The 16,046-nt window shown below is 40.1% G+C and overlaps 1 protein-coding gene across 1 annotated transcript in view; it reads right to left on the reverse strand.

Moving 5' to 3' along the window:
• LOC147455613 (uncharacterized) overlaps positions 1-16,046 on the reverse strand; it is a 68,136-nt gene that overhangs the window by 21,854 nt on the left and 30,236 nt on the right. The window contains exons 2-5 of the mRNA XM_086513731.1: positions 10,460-10,514; positions 9,863-10,248; positions 8,692-8,950; positions 2,238-3,020 (exon numbers count right to left, since the gene is read on the reverse strand). Of these exons, the coding sequence (XP_086369857.1) occupies positions 2,238-3,020; positions 8,692-8,950; positions 9,863-10,248; positions 10,460-10,514 (1,483 nt within the window). The remainder of the gene's footprint in view (positions 1-2,237; positions 3,021-8,691; positions 8,951-9,862; positions 10,249-10,459; positions 10,515-16,046) is intronic.

Below are 16,046 nucleotides of genomic sequence, written 5' to 3' on the forward strand. Positions count from 1 at the left end.
GTCCTCATTCAATGAAACACAAACACATACCGTTGCAAATTAGGAGGAAGCATAGCTTTGCATTTTAAATTTTGGGGTTGGGGGGGGGGGGGGGGGGGGGGGGGGGGTTCGTCTTGCTCCGAGTTCGTATGTCACCATTTTCACAAGCTAGAGTTGAGTAGGAAGGTCACCTATGATTTATGGATTGATCATGTGGGTACAACAAAATGATATTTTAAGTACAAAATTACTAATTTTATTTAAAGAGAGTTATCAATTAAGGAAATTCAACATAAACTTATATATTTTAGAAAAGGGTGTTCATGTTTATGCAAAACTCACAAATATGGGATTCTAATAATACTCCTTGAATGCACTTGATATACTAGCACTCACATAGTGCAATGTGCACCTCATTGCATCCAAGTGTGGCTAACTCTTGATCTGAGATTGTATAAATTAACTCATCTATCCAATTGTGTAACTCAAGTCTAGATGTGACATAGTCAAGTAGATCAAGCTACCCACAATCTTCATGTGTATGTTAGCACTCTCAAGTAGTTTTACATGGAGTGGACGTCTTGAGGGATGAAGTAATGTTTTTGAATATTGTTCGATTAATTTACCTTTGTTTACAAGTAGTCAATCATGTCACTTTTCCACCCTTTCATGTGGTATAGGCCAATGCTTTCAATCATTAGGGCTATCTTCTTTGCTGAAGGACCTTCCAATCTAAACATCCTATGTTAATGCTCTCCTCAGGGACTTCCCTAAGAGTTATCATATTGCAGTATAACATGAGTGCAAGGAAGAAGGATTATAATGAGGAGAGGCAATATCTTTTACAAGGCATTGTTCCATATGTAAGGATGAATGTTTGGGTGTAATTGAAAGTGATGATAATGCCTTCAGTGATCTAGTTTGCTACAATACTCCACCTAAACATCCATCGATCGTTTACCCAAAGAGCATTGCTCAATTGGTTGAGCCTTTGTGATGGAACTCCAAGGTAGGCAGCCTTAGGATTTGAAGGGCTCCCTAGCTATTCTTCCAAAAAACAGTCCACAAGTAGTAGGGTATAGTTTTGTATTGCCGGTCTTCTAATGAAAAAATATCACAAAATTTATATTGATTTTTGTAACTTAGTGATATATTTGGTGAAGAATATCAAAAGAAAGAGTGTTTGGTAAACATAATAGGTAGAACTTTTACTTAAATTTCCATGCCTTAATCAAAACATTCTCCAAGTGTCTAAGAAATACATAAAGTATACAAGCGACTCCGAATTTACATACTATTTTCTCGTTTTCAATGTTTCAACATGTCCCTATTTCTTAAATTAGAGGAGCTTCTTAAGTACTCTCCTTCCATTGAGAGACATCCTATTTTATTCCCCTGCCTATAGAGTTTTTTTAAGCCAACCCTTCTAATGCCAAGCTCATGGAAATGCCTTGAGAATTAGGGTACATGGGCATCAAATCCTATCGTATTCAACTTCTAGGATCACGTCTATGGGTGCACTTTAATTTCCCAATGAGGAAGTAACTTCCACGAGAGGGTCCTAGCACAGGAAGCTTTCGATAGCTTCCCACAATTACTCCCACATTGTGAATTATGACAACATCATGAGGTTCTGCAGACGAGAACCGCACACCTAGCTAGGTGTGGTTGGGGGTAGGGCCCTGCCCCCAACCGCACCTAGCTAGGTGTGGGGTGCAGAGCCTGCAGAAGCTTATGATGTTGAGCACCATAGAAAAAACCCGGGAAAGAGGATCTCCTTCCCAAAAGGGAAGCCGACGAGAACTTCTTGTGTATATATAGCTTGTAGGAGTAATGTATTGCAACGTACGGTTGTAAATACATGCATATGTGCTGCCTGCTTCCTTTTGTTTTTCTTTACCATAAGAGCCCTGAGAAATTATATTAGAAAGAAAACCAAAAAGTTATATCAAAGTCCCTATTGTTCACTTCCGAAGGAAGTGATTAAGAAGGAGTGCTGGAAAGAGAGCTATGGTGTGCCTGATACCCCCCCATGCTCCCCCCTGCTGATGGTTTAAAAAATGAATATATCATCAACACATGTATGCCTTGCTCCAAGACTGTTGCTGTAAGATGGTCATGACTGCAACGAAATGGATGGTAAGCTCGTCATCCATTCAAAGGCTTTGAAATTGCGTGGAACAAAGTCTCAGGACATTACATATATTCAGGAATGAAATTATTTTGCTGATAGCTAAGAATTTAAACCAATTACTAACCTCCAAATGAGCCCGCGCCTTCGACTTAAGGCCAGCAGCTTGTTGGTTGAGATACTGAAGAGGTGGAGTATTGAGCACGCTACCACCTGCATGGTGATGATGCGCCTGCAAAGCAGCAGCTTGTTGCATAAGCTGATGATGGTCAGGTTGGAAGAAGGCAGCATCTTGGCTTATCAAATTTGTCAGGCTAGGGCTAGCAGGAAAGCCAACTCCGGCATTATCAAGCTGGTGGCCGTGAGCATGATGCTGCGGCTTCATAGAGTGGAGCAGAAGCTGATGGGGGTCGCCGCCTGCTGCAGAGGAGGCCAAGCCGCCAAGCTCGAATGAGGAAGATGACCTGCACAGCTGGATTGCAGCTGCAGCAGCAGCAGGAGAATTGGGCCAAGAGTGGAGTTGCCTGCTGCTGCAGCTGGGCTTGACATCTGCATTTTGTTGCATATTCGCTATAGCCGCAGCCTCATTAAGCAGGGTGGCAGGGTCGTGATTAGGGTTGATGAGGCGGAGGCTGTGCTGCTGCTGGTGGTGCTGAAGCAGAAAGGGATTGATAGTACTGGAGGGCTTGGCAAAGGACGACGTGCAGGTAGCAGTGCTGCAGCTCAGCTGGGGGTACTCTTGCTTCACACGTGTGTGGTCAAATTGGTGTTGGAGGAGGGTGGTGTGCGGCACGTGCATGGGGCATGTGCGGCCTTGTGCCGGCTCTGTGCCAGCTTGGGTGGCGGGCCAATGGGGTTCTGCGTTGTCAGACAGCGTGCTGCTGGCCGTGCTGCTACTGAGGCGGTCATCCTGGACAACCACAAAAGGCAAATAGAAAGTCCTTTTGTTAGGCAGAAAACAACCTTAGAAAACATGTACAATATAGCTTCTGGCCACAGGACAGCATTCACACGCCCTTACAACTTGCTCACATGATCATACTCTTCTTTGCGTTGCGGTCTAAGAACTGCTTGCTTGTCTGAGAGGATCTTTATTCTAAAAATTGACTTGTAGGATAGGAGCCCGGCTAGTTGGGGACTAATTTTCCCTTGCGCAAAGCTTGCTTATTACATGACCGTGGCCAAGGTCTTAAGAGACTTTACTAGTTTCATTGTTTCCTTCAAAAGAACATATCATAAAAACTTTAGTCTATGACCTGCACCACAAGAAGTTTTGGACAAATTCTCACAATAATTCCCACATTGTGACTTGCCTCAAAGTCATGAGCTTCTGTGAGGGAGGCACCGCATACCTAGCTAGGTATGATTGGGGGCAGGGGACCGCCTAACAAAAGGACTTTCTATTCATACCTACTAGGTGCACACCCTGGGCCCTTGGCAAATAGAAAGTCCCCTGCCCCCAATCATACCTAGCTAGGTATGTGGTGCCTCTCGAGCAGAAGCTCATGACGTTATGCATTGTATGAAAAACACTGAAAAAGACTCTGTTTTCCTACATGAGAAAATTTCTAAATCTTCTTGTGTACTAGCTTGAAAGGGATAGTATAGCTGTCTTCTTCTTTAAATTGTTGGTTTTACCTTTGTTGGCAAGACAAATACATTTTGTTCAAAAAAAACCTTATGAAAGTGTTTTTGACCATCCTAATGGTTACACAGAATGGTTAAAACCTTAAATACTTTGGGATTGCTAGAGATGAATACTATGGTACAAGACACACACATCAGATTTGCTAAAATAAGCCCTACTCATAGAGCATCAAAGGGTTTGTTCCTTAGATGTACTTCAAGTCATTGAAACTAAAAGTCACGAAGTTTTTTTGATAGTATCCTCTCTTGCTTGTCTCATCTGTGACAAAAACAAAAGCCAAGAATTCTCATCCGGCCGACATCCCTCAAAACTTCTTCATTTGAATCCCTCCCTACCTTTGGCCATGATAGCTTCTTGTCCTTGGCAACTATTGTCTCACACTGAGGGACAAAGAGAACTCAACAGACATCCCCTACCCTTAGTCATAGCCCAATGGCTAGTAGCTTGAAAAGATTTTCAAGTGTTGATATAGGTCACATTTGTTGAAATTTTTGATGGGGCTCTTGGGGGGGGGGGGGGGTTTGTACAAACTTGTAACTTTTTTTGAAAATTGAATTAAAGCCATCTTGTAAGAGTAATTTGGAATTGATATGAGTTATAATATACAGTTCTAATGAGGGCACATGATACATTTACATACCTACTAGGTGCACACCCTGGGCCCTTGGCATGGGATAAATAACTCTATAGTCTACTCCAATACTTACATGCAGCAAGAGAAGTAAGACTTAAACAAGAACTCAAGGAAATGAAAAAATTGCTTCAAGAAGCTCATTTCGGACCGGTGAAACATCAAAAAGTTGTAGAAGAACACAACAATTCTTAGCCTTTAGTTGCTTATCATGCGTGCTTATATTTAAATAAGTTTATCTACCTAGGTGTTGTAATGCTTGTATACCTCCTCCTTTCAGAGAATCTTTTGAATTTGTTTACGGCTATGTATTCTGAAGGTGCAAGGTATTTGTGGGTTGTACCTAGAGTCTTAAAAGCTTGCAACTCATACTCTATGTGCTCATGGTGGCAAGCAAGCCTTTGTACATGGAGGTGGCCTCCTTGGAAAAAGCGTAGGAAAACACAGTGGAGTTGGCAATGCAACAAGTAGTCATTCAAAAAAATCAAAGGGAAAAAATAAATTCAAAAGACAAGACAAATATCATTCAAGTGGGAGGCTTACCTGAAGAATGCATGGCACAAGGTAGGATGCTATTGAGAGAGAGAGAGAGAGAGAGAGAGAGAGAGAGAGAGAGAGAGAATTATACATACCAAATATTGAGATTCCAAAAATAAAGTGAACAGAGGCATAACTTTCATCCAAAAATCTTGTTGTCAACACCAAATGTCAATGTACACTTCTGCATTGGGAAAAATTACATGGCAAGGCCAAGGTGATGAAGCAAACAAGAATATTACAAGGGAGGAAGATATGGTCTAGGATGCTTCATGAGCTTACAGCGGTATGACTAAAGAACTAGAATAAGACCTTGCTAAAGCACATGAAGGCAAATGGTCTATCTACTGACGAGTGGGAGTAGAGATTGAAGATTTCCAATCAACTAAGGAAGATGCAATGGATGATACATTATAAACAATATCTAGGTGAACCTATTGTTTTTTCTTTTATATGCAACTATTGGCATCATGAAGTGGAATGTATAACAATGATAAACATGCTTTTTCTTATAGGTTGACTGTGAGGATATTAATTATAAATCTCTCTCTCTCTCTCTCTCTCTCTCTCTCTCTATCTATATATATATATATATATATATATATATATATATATATATATATATATATATATATATATATATATATATATATATATATATATATATATATATATATATATATGTGTGTGTGTGTGTGTGTGTGTGTGTGTGTGTGTGTGGAGAGAACTTTGAATTCTCTCTACCACATGTGTTACGGGGGATAAGCTTGAGTAGATTCATGTTTGATGGAGTAGAATGAGACACATGATCTAACACAAAAACTAAAACATTGTGCTTGATTAATAATAGATTCCTATTTTTCTAGATCAAAACATACATAAATAAGGTTTTCGAATTATATAGAGTCAAAGAGAGCCTTATAATATAAATGACTATATTATACTCTTAATTAGGAATCTAACACCGAATATATGAGGTGATTGAGAAGGGATTTCAAAGACTTTTCCATCACGTCAACAAGTGGCTTTAGGCTAGATACACTATGAATTTTTCATGTGGCAAAGATATATATCCACAATCCATAGATACATACAAGGCACATCACAGGGTACACATGGAAGAACAAAGGGTTTTTTTCCCCAATTACAATCTTCCCCTAGAGCTCTTTATGATGAACAACGAGACACGATAACATGATGACAACGGCCCTTGAGTTGACATGTCATTGACAAAGACTAAATATCTCCCATAGGACTATAACAAACGGTCTTCTCTCAAACAAATTAAGCAAACATATGGACTATCCATTACAACAAGGCTATCTAAGCAACACTGCTATGTTAATGATAACAATGAGCGACAAGCTACAATAATATGCCTCCCTTTAAGTACTTAGGGCCATCAAACACATGGACTAGCAAACATGTGAAAAAGGCTATTCTCTACAATATTGCTACCTTGACAACGACAAAGGGTTGAAACCCGTGTTTAATAGGAAAAAATGAACCCCAAAGTAATTACCTCTTGCACTAATAGTAGCGCAAGAAAGAACAACAACATTAAGGAACTATACAACACAAAATATATACAACAATTTGCCAATTGTCTAGGATATGATCTTCTTCTAGATCTTCTACCACATGGAGCTTAGTGCCTTTTTATTTGGATTCTTTCTATTTCTCTTTAATGGCAAGGGCTTGTATCTTGTGATTTGATAGATCCTTGGTTTTAGCTCTAGTGCTCCACTAGCTTTAGTCATTTACGATTCCTATGGTCCACAAACCTGCAAGGTACTAATCCCCGAGATAGTCTTCAACAAGATTAGGGAAGGGCCCATTGCCAATACTTGGATCGGAATGGTATCTAATTCTTCATATGTATAGGGCTAAAACTAAGCATATAATCCATGATTGGAGTAATTATATTTAATATATTAAAAAGTTGGGACTTATGCATATCACTTGCTTGCATCTACAAAGGGGCCAAGACCAACAGAATTTGAATATGGACCTCTACTACACTTTAGTACTCCTAGTTGGAGAGTTATTTGACTATTTTGATTAAAAATGAAGAGAGTATTCACTTAGGAATCCTCCTTATAAAAAGCTCCAATGGTCTCTCTCGGGCTTGGTCACAACACATAGTTCTCAGCAAATTGTTAAATTCTATGCAAGAAAACTATTGATTGAAGAAATTGGTAGTACACGAGTATGCAACTTGAGGTGTTTACTAAAGCCTGATTTGGCCTAGAGAAGGTGAAGAAAGTAGTGAGAATTTGTAGGTATCTCATTTTTCACCTAAGATGTAGGAGTTGAAAGGTGACTTGAAGTAGGTATGGGTTTAATTATTATGAAATCTATTGTCAACCTAAAGAAAAACTAGTAAAAGCTTCTACTTTTGATGTTTAATGCCATGCTAATGGATAATTAGGGTTCTACTTAGGGTTAGGGTTTGTGCCTTAGCTCAAGCTTTGATACTAGTAATTGGGATTATCGGAGACTAGTTAGATTACCATGCATTCATGGTTAACGAAGCACTATGAAAGTAAATACAAGATTAAACAGCAACTCAAACACTTGCTTGATTACTCTATTCTTCTTCTTCTACATCGTAACACACAATGAGCTCCTCTTGTATAGAGGTAAAGTGAACATCGTAGGCTGACATCCTAATGATTACATATCCTGGATAGAAGGGATTCTATTAAGAGAGATTTCTTCAAGGGATGCACATATAAATATATAGGGGTGTCACATGCGCTCACCTTGAGGTACATAATAACTCTTGAGAGTTACAAGTTTACGTCTACAAGAGGGGATTTTTATCCTATTTTGAAGAAACGATATAAGTTTATGAAGAAAGAGGGATGATTTTATTCATGATCAATTTGTGTGTAATTAAGAGGGAGTTTTTACTACATTTGATCGCATGTGATATCTAATTAAGATTTCTTAAAAGTGTACCCATCAAACTTCTTTCATGAACTTGACAAAGGCTTTGGCATGGATATAATACAAATTTTCCATTTGACAAAGGGATCTGTAAGTCGATCACAGGCCGTACATCAACACATGAGAGGGTAAAGAGTTCTCTTGCCAATACCTATGATGTTAAAATACATGGAGGAGAAAGAGTTCTCTTGCCAATACCTATGATGTTAAAATACCATTGGCATGATCTGAAATTAGATCATTTTCCCAGCTACCGCGTGCGTGCACAAATTAGTAGACTCATTCCAGACGAAAAAGCTAGTTTACCAATAGGAAGGCAAGGTGTTTAGAGTCTATCTGAACAATCTTCATGTAAAGACAGTATAGGAGACATACTCAAGGCTAATACCACACAACTTGAGCAACAATGCTCACATATCCCGGTTTATAGTGTAAATTTCCCAGTTGATAATTATAAAAAACCCCAATTGTAATACATTGATCCTTTGTTTTGAAGATCCAAAATTTGTCATTTTAGTTGTAAATCCAGGTTTGTTTGACTAGTTTGCCCTTGGAAAACATGGCCAAGAAAATGGTTTTTTTCGAGCACTGCTGAGCAAGTTGTCAAAGCTCTTTCTAACTCGAATTGTGTTGAAATGTAAAGATAAACCTTATAATAGAGCGAAACCGTTAAAATGATAGGTTATTGTATAGTCCATAAATCGATAATTGTATAGGAGGTGTAAATTCTTTAATAAGATAATCACAGCATTTGTTGCGTCTAAAACAGAATCAAAAGGTACAGAAAAAGAGCAGAGATAGAATATACATTACATGAGAGTAAAGTAGGGCTTGCAAATGGGTGGGCTTGATGTCCGGGTTGAGCAGTCCATGGAGCTGGGCAGGTGCCAGTTGATCGTCGGAGCCGAGTGGGAAACCGAAGGTCTTGCTAATGGCAGCTTGTTGCAGGAGGTCCCATGAGGGTGACGGGTCGAGGAGAAGCTCTCGCACGGTTCTCGGATAGAGGAGCTCTTGCAGGCCATCATCACCACATGCGTGCATGCTTGCCTTACTTTCCCCGATAGGCCCACTTCTGCACAACACACAAAATGAAGTCAAAATAAGCCAAGATCCCTAGCTGCCTCTCTCGTTTACGCCCTCCTTACCACCAGCTGCCTCTGCAAAAGGTTACATAGCTTTTCCTCAAACAAAGTAGTCTTCTCTGTAAATTAGTCAAATATATTAAGCGAGCCTGGTACCTTTCACAACATTCCCCGCTTTTTGCAGTGACCAACATGCTTTAGTCATTGTACACTGCATCCTACCATAATTTTATCTATTCTTATCTCGTGCTTGTACTGGGCAGCGCCTATCGCAAGCTCCTTCCAGCCCAATATAGCTTTTCAGGTCTAATTAAAAGTTTAGTTGTCTCTAAACAGTCAGTACGTCTTACGTTGAAGAAAAAATGACGTGATTTTTTGCAGCACTGCTACACAGCATAAGAGAAACTTTATACAGTATGTATGGAAACCTTGCATGCTTGCTCTGCATCATCGGCACCACATCTGCAGCCTTAGATAGGCTCAAGCACACCAACTGCTGATCAGCTCTAATTAGCTGCCATCAGTGTCATGTGTGATAGCCAGCTAGTCATGTAGACCGCGTTGGGGGGGGGGGAAAGAGAGAGAGAGAGAGAGAGAGAGAGAGAGAGAGATTAGAGATCAGAGGAGGGGAAATAGAGAGCATCATGCTCGTGGTCTCAACCAGAGCTGAGAGAGAGAGAGAGAAAGAGAGCGTCATGCTTGTGGTCTCAAGCTCGATCCCCGGATTCTTCATCTCATGAAGGGAATGACCAAACAAGAAAGCATCGATCACTGCTAGTTGCACCGGAAGAAACTCGTGTACACGCACACACGATACACAGAAGAGGAAGAGAACTTTTCCTTCGCAATAAATGAACTGGGATCCAGAGAGAGAGAGAGAGAGAGAGAGAGAGAGATCTTACAAGAAGTCTTGGCTCCATACTGCGTTTTCAGGATCATTGTTGTTGTTGTTGTTCACTGGCAACATGGTGTCCAGAGGCAAGGCCGTGTGATCAACCTGATTATTATTGTTGGTATTATTACTCATACTATTATTACTAGGGTTCATGCTCGTATTATGCACCGAGGACGAGGAAGGCGGGGAGCCTGTAAACTGAGAGCCTGCCAGCTGTCCTGCTGACGTGTGCGTGCTACTGCTCCCACTCTGCGAGAAGTTGAGCATGCTCGTCCAATACCAGCTTCCACCCTCCATCGTCGCCACCAGTGTGGCTGCCTCATCACCACCTCCCTGCTGATCTGGATCGTCCACCACTGCGCCAGCCCCAGCTTCTTGCTGGCTCTGATCCATCTGCATGTGATAGAGCATCAGATCAAGCTTCTATGGCGACCTTGATCTTTTGACGCGTAAAAACGCTAACCCTAATATTAGAATGAAAACGCAGCTCTCTCTCTCTCTCTCTCTCTCTCTCTCTCCTTCCTGCAGTTTTACCAGTAAAATTATGCTTGCCTTGCAGCAAACACAACAGTCTCAGGTTGAAGTGCAGTATTGACTTACGTACAAGGATGACGAGCTCTCCTTTGGCTCTATTAGGGTGTTGATGCCAGGAAAATCTTCTGGTGGATTGACCTTCGCTTATTTATATACTTGTTTCATAAGGTTGGGTGAATGGAATCAAGGGTTTGGTAGCGAGCAAAGGAAAGGGCAAAATTAAAGGATTAACCGTGGTGAAAATTTCTCTATGAGAGTACGGAAAGCTAGATTATTTTGGATGGCACATCAGGAGGGGGAGAGTCTGGAAGGCGACATGCCAACACACACACAGGGCACAACCTCTCGAGCGCTCTCTGCACAAAGAGAAACTGATTTGTAATAAACGCACAAGGCTTCTTTCCAGTGCGCGCGCGCGCGCACACACACACACGAGGAGTCCTAAGGCTGAAGAAACTCTCTCCGGTTATGAGTAGCTCTCATTATCGGCTGGCTATGGCCCGTGATGACAAAGGGAGCCCAAAAAGCATGTGGAATGTAGGGATCAGTCATTAACGCAAAGTCATATGCTTATTAGCTATGTCAATGGTATGGCTGATGTAATGATGTGAGAAGGAAAAGGAAACTTGCGATGGAGGGTGAAATGAGAGGCTCTGGTGGTAAAAAATGATGGACACACACTCTCTCTCTCTCTCTCTCTCTCTCTCTCTGGACGACCAGGTCTTGAGCTCAAGACCGTTGAGTAGACCTTGGGATTTTTCGTAACAAGCTTTCTAAAAATCTTCAAAAGAAAATTTACGTTTGATATAATTGACCAGCCCCTCACCCTCTCTCTCTCTCTTCTCTCTCCGCTCACCGAGAGCAGTGCCTCAAAGTCCCAAAATACCCACCACAAATCCACATTCTTTAGGGTCCCTACTGGACTGTGTAGGTCTGTGTGGGTGTTGTGTTTCTCTTTCAGACACCCAAAGTCCCAGAATACCCACCTCATTCTCTCTCGACTCTGACAAAATAGATTCTCTCTCTCTAGAGTCTGTGTGTGTGTCGTGCTGCTAGTATTGAGACACGTAGCCTGTTGACCTTTCCTAACAGATTTTTGGCGAGCAGCGCTTTCCGCCACATACAACAGGCTCGCCGCTCCAGCCACCCTTCGACCCTCGTTCTCTCCCCCTCCCCCTCTCTCTCGCTCTCTCACACAGACACACAGTGTCACACACATGATTGAACACACGTGTGTGTATACACGTGCAAGGGAAGACATTGCATCCAGTGCACGAAAAAAACTTTTTTTCAAAAGCTTGGCAAACCTACATATGTGAAACAACAGAGGTAAATTGACACACTTTGAAGGTTTTTACACCAAATTACACTAATTTTTTCAAAACTTTGCAGTTTTTCTCACCTTCAAAAATAAAATTTAAAGGTAAATTTCAAAATTTGTAGGTGGGATTACACTAAACCTAGGTTTTTATCGAGCACTGATTGCATCGACGCAGTGAAAGTATGAGAGTATGTGTGATAGTGTATGCGTGTCACCTTTGTGGTTTGTTCTTTTTTGTTGTTGTTGTTTTGGGGGGTGTGTGTGTGTGTGTGTGTGTGTGAGAGAGAGAGAGAGAGAGTGAGAGAGAGAGAGAGAGAGAGAAAAGAAGAAGAAGAAGAGAGCTTTTACAAAGTGATCTCAAAGATCTATCCCATGAGTTTTGAGCTCGAGACGTAATGAGAGAGAGAGAGAGAGAGAGAGAGAGAGGAGATTATTTTAATGTAATAGGAGTTCGTGAAATGTTCTCTCTTTAGTAATTAAGACTGGTAAATGGATGCAAAATTAGAGATTTGAGGACACACAACTAGAGTTACTGGGTTGAAAACCACAAAGTAGTACCTAGGCCTAGGCATGCTCAGGCAGGGGAAGCAAAAAACACAAAAGTGACCCCTCCTCTACAGACTACAATCATCCAAGGGGGGGAAAAAAAAAAAAAAAACCGAAAAGAGGCCTTGTAGAGTGTAGACAGAGGAGAGGGGGGTTAGGTAGGGGGGCTGTACGACAGGATGTAGAGATGTTGACAGCCTCCTCAGTGGCCAGCAGACCCGTCACATCAGTCCCCCCCACGCATGCAATCTCTTCCAAAAAAGCATATATCCTTAGAGCTCTCTCACACTACTCACCAACCTAATTTCTTGCTGATATTAACTTTCACTAACCTTACTATTTTTTAAAGGTTAATCATTGGAATATTCTCCTTATTAACAAGATCTCAAACCCAATGCAAAAGAATTTGTAGTGACACTCTAATCTAAGAGCTAGGACACGTGGCCACCTTGCTCCTATAGTCAAGCTTCAGGCTTCCCATTACCAAATGCTTAGTTAATGTAGTCAAAAGTGCAAGTAGAATGCTCCAAATAGAGCAAGTAGCAAATGACAGTGCTAGCTAGCTTTATCAACAGCTCCAAAAGCTTGCCGGCTGCGATTGTGAAAGGAGAAAACAACAAACATTTAACAGGTTTTCTTGCAAAACTTGTGCGTAAATGCACATGAACTGCGAAAGGATGGCCAACCTCTGGCAAAGGTGACTTAGCGATGGCTACGACAACAGTCCTCATGCGACCTAGTCCTAAGACATAATATATATATTCTAGCCTAGATAGTCAAAAGGTATAGTCATTCTTATCCCCGTAGCACCCCTAATTGCCCATAGCACCCCTAGGCAATTAGCCATTGCAATTTTTTTCTAACACCATAGTCTACCTACAGTAAAAGAAAAATTCAATTCCTCAAAAGAGCCTATATATTGACACATGCTTTGAGGTCAAATCATGACATTCCTTTTTTTCAAAAGCTTACTTCTTAAGCATACATTACATTCTCAAGTCCTCCTTCAAACAATCATTCCTTTGAAAGCTGTCTTGCTAAGCATATGTATCCTCCTTGAGTTAGACGACAACAAACATGACAACCATTTGTTAACTCATTCCTCAAAAGATACGAACCATTGATCAACCGATTTCCAAGCATTTCAGGATTTGAGAACAGTACATTCCCTTTCCAAACACGAGACTTGCAATCAACATAGAATATCAATAGGTATGCTTTGGTAAGCCATGACGGTGGGATTGCATCAAGCATGCCATTTGGCCATGTTAAATTTGCATATGATGCCTCAATAATTTGATGCTAATGTTGATTAAGACTAGTTAATTAAGATCTTTGAGTTAAGTAAGCTCATTACGCAATGGATCTTCAGCTACTTAGTACACAATCGTCTTAATTAACATTAGCAGCTACTCAATACACATAACACTCTAGTCGTGTATGTCAAATGGAACTTGTGGCTTCCGGCCAAGCTTAGGGAAAGATACTCTAGATTAGCTCTATATGGTTCACTATAGCAATGCAACATAAGTAGCCTCAATTATGTGGTCTAAAATTGAGCAAATTTGGTTCCTCCTCTCAAATTTTTGATAACGAACTGATGAGCCAAGGTTTTTGTGGAAAGTGTCTTTAAAGCTAATTGGCAATAATATCCTAATGTTGCTTTATATATCTACATACTCTCTAAAACCTTAGAAAGCAAAGTTTCCATTTACTTAATATAAAGAACTCGATTTTTTTTCTTGTAGCACTCAAGAGATTCAAACATTCAAATCTCTTGTAGGTCCCTTGTAAATTCTCTCTCATTATTGGTAATAAATCTATTAAAATTATATGAAAAACTGGTTTGAAAACGACCACAGTCCTCTAGTTTCAAACCTTTTAGATCTTTCTTACCACAAGATCATCGTTATACTTTCGTATAGTAAACGCACACGCCTTGAAAATTTTTTGGCTTTGGTTCCTTTTCATAGGTAAAACACATGGTACTATCATCTTCTATAAGCCTTCCTTCTCTACTCGTATTGTAGCAAAGCAATATTAAAATTGATTTATTTATTTTTTCACCTGTAAATTTCGGAGCACGTGAAGGCTATACAAGGGCTCGCCCACAACGGGGGAGAGGTAATTGTCACACACACACACACACCCCCGGGCGGCATCAAAATCTTTAATGCTTAAAATTGTCCTTCCTGTGTGAGGACATACCTTAGACATTACAAACGTGAGCACCCCCTACCTTGTATGCAACCAATCTAATCAAAGCAAAAGTAGTAATTATACCACTTATGTGTGAGTGGTACCTAGCTGGTGTAATAAAGTGTTGGCCAATTGTCACTTTATACTAGCATTGTAGGTACATGAAGTGGAGGCTAAAAAACATGATGACTCTTTCTAGCCATTGATTTCAATGTTTTGTGTGTACATGGGGACAATACTATCAACAAGAATAAGATCTTTCATGAGCAATTGCTAGGATATACTACCATAGGTGCATTTGGCTATATAATGCTAGTTTTCTCCACACAATTTTTCACCATGACCTTGGTATCAAATGAGCCCAAGCAATACACTTTTGGTTTACTTAAATGATTTTTTTTCACTAGAATTGTCATTCTAATAAGAGAAAATAAGATAGAGTAGAAGGCTCAGGGTTAAGATCACGATAGAAAGGTGTGCCATAGGACTTTATGGTTCCAAAAGGGTGACGTCATTTCCACAAGTGCTTGAGGAAATGTGTTTAAAGGGTTCGTACACATTTTTATGGGGCAAAAATGGCTACACTAGAGTGAGAAAGCTCATGTTGACGGATAATGAGGTATACAAGGAAGTGAACCCATGGCTAAGGAAGCATCAAAAGATGAATTCCACTTTATAAGTGCATGCAAAAGTTTCATCAGATCTCGCAAGAATTTTATGAGACTCAAATGATAAACAGAGAGTGGGAACAAAAAGCAAAGTGGATAGAAGGGCAATGTGAATGGGCATGGGGCTTAGAACATTCATTTTCCTCTTCAAAGATCCCAAAAGAGGCCAAATCTCCAAGTTTATACGCTCATATATTGGAATCTTTCACCTCCTCCAAAAATTCAAAGTTACTATTTTCGAAAAAGAAAGGAATCGTAGTCTTCACTCAATCGGGCATAATTCACTCATCCAAGGTCGGATTGTAATATTTATTTATCAAAATTAAGATCTTCTCAAGCTCTACAAATTTATAGGAGAAGTAGAAAGCCAATTTTGAGATTAAAAAAGTCATATAATGGGATTATTAGAAACTATCTAAAAATTTTAGAAACTTCTACTAGTATTCCATATACTACTATACTACGGAGCTTCTTTCTACGAAGCTCATAACCAGAAGCCCCATGGATTCCACTCCTCTAAAAAAAAATACTTGTAGTGATTATTCATTGATTCTTCAAGAAGAGGAGAATGATATATGATAATTAAAGAAGTCGCTAAGTTGCTTGGGTCATGGAGATCTTTGTCTCCACATTCTTATGTATACTCAAGCTTCAAATAACTCAAAGAGAATGAGTAATGAAATGCCTTTTAAGCGGGGTCGGTCTTATAAAATCCATCTCTCAATCTTATGTTGTCCCACGCTAATAATATTCTCTTTAATTTTGGTTGTAACATAATATATTGAATATGTGTGTGGAAAGCATGCTTGGTTATGCACTAGAAATTATAACATATGCTAAGGTGAGCCTATGCCTAAAGCAAGATAAATCTGATTAAGGGTTCATTGGTATTGAAGCACAAAGATGGTTTTTTCTTTTATAGA

The sequence above is a fragment of the Adiantum capillus-veneris genome, chromosome 6 (assembly GCF_014529385.1).
Source record: "Adiantum capillus-veneris isolate H3 chromosome 6, ASM1452938v2, whole genome shotgun sequence".
Taxonomy (NCBI): Eukaryota; Viridiplantae; Streptophyta; class Polypodiopsida; order Polypodiales; family Pteridaceae; genus Adiantum; species Adiantum capillus-veneris.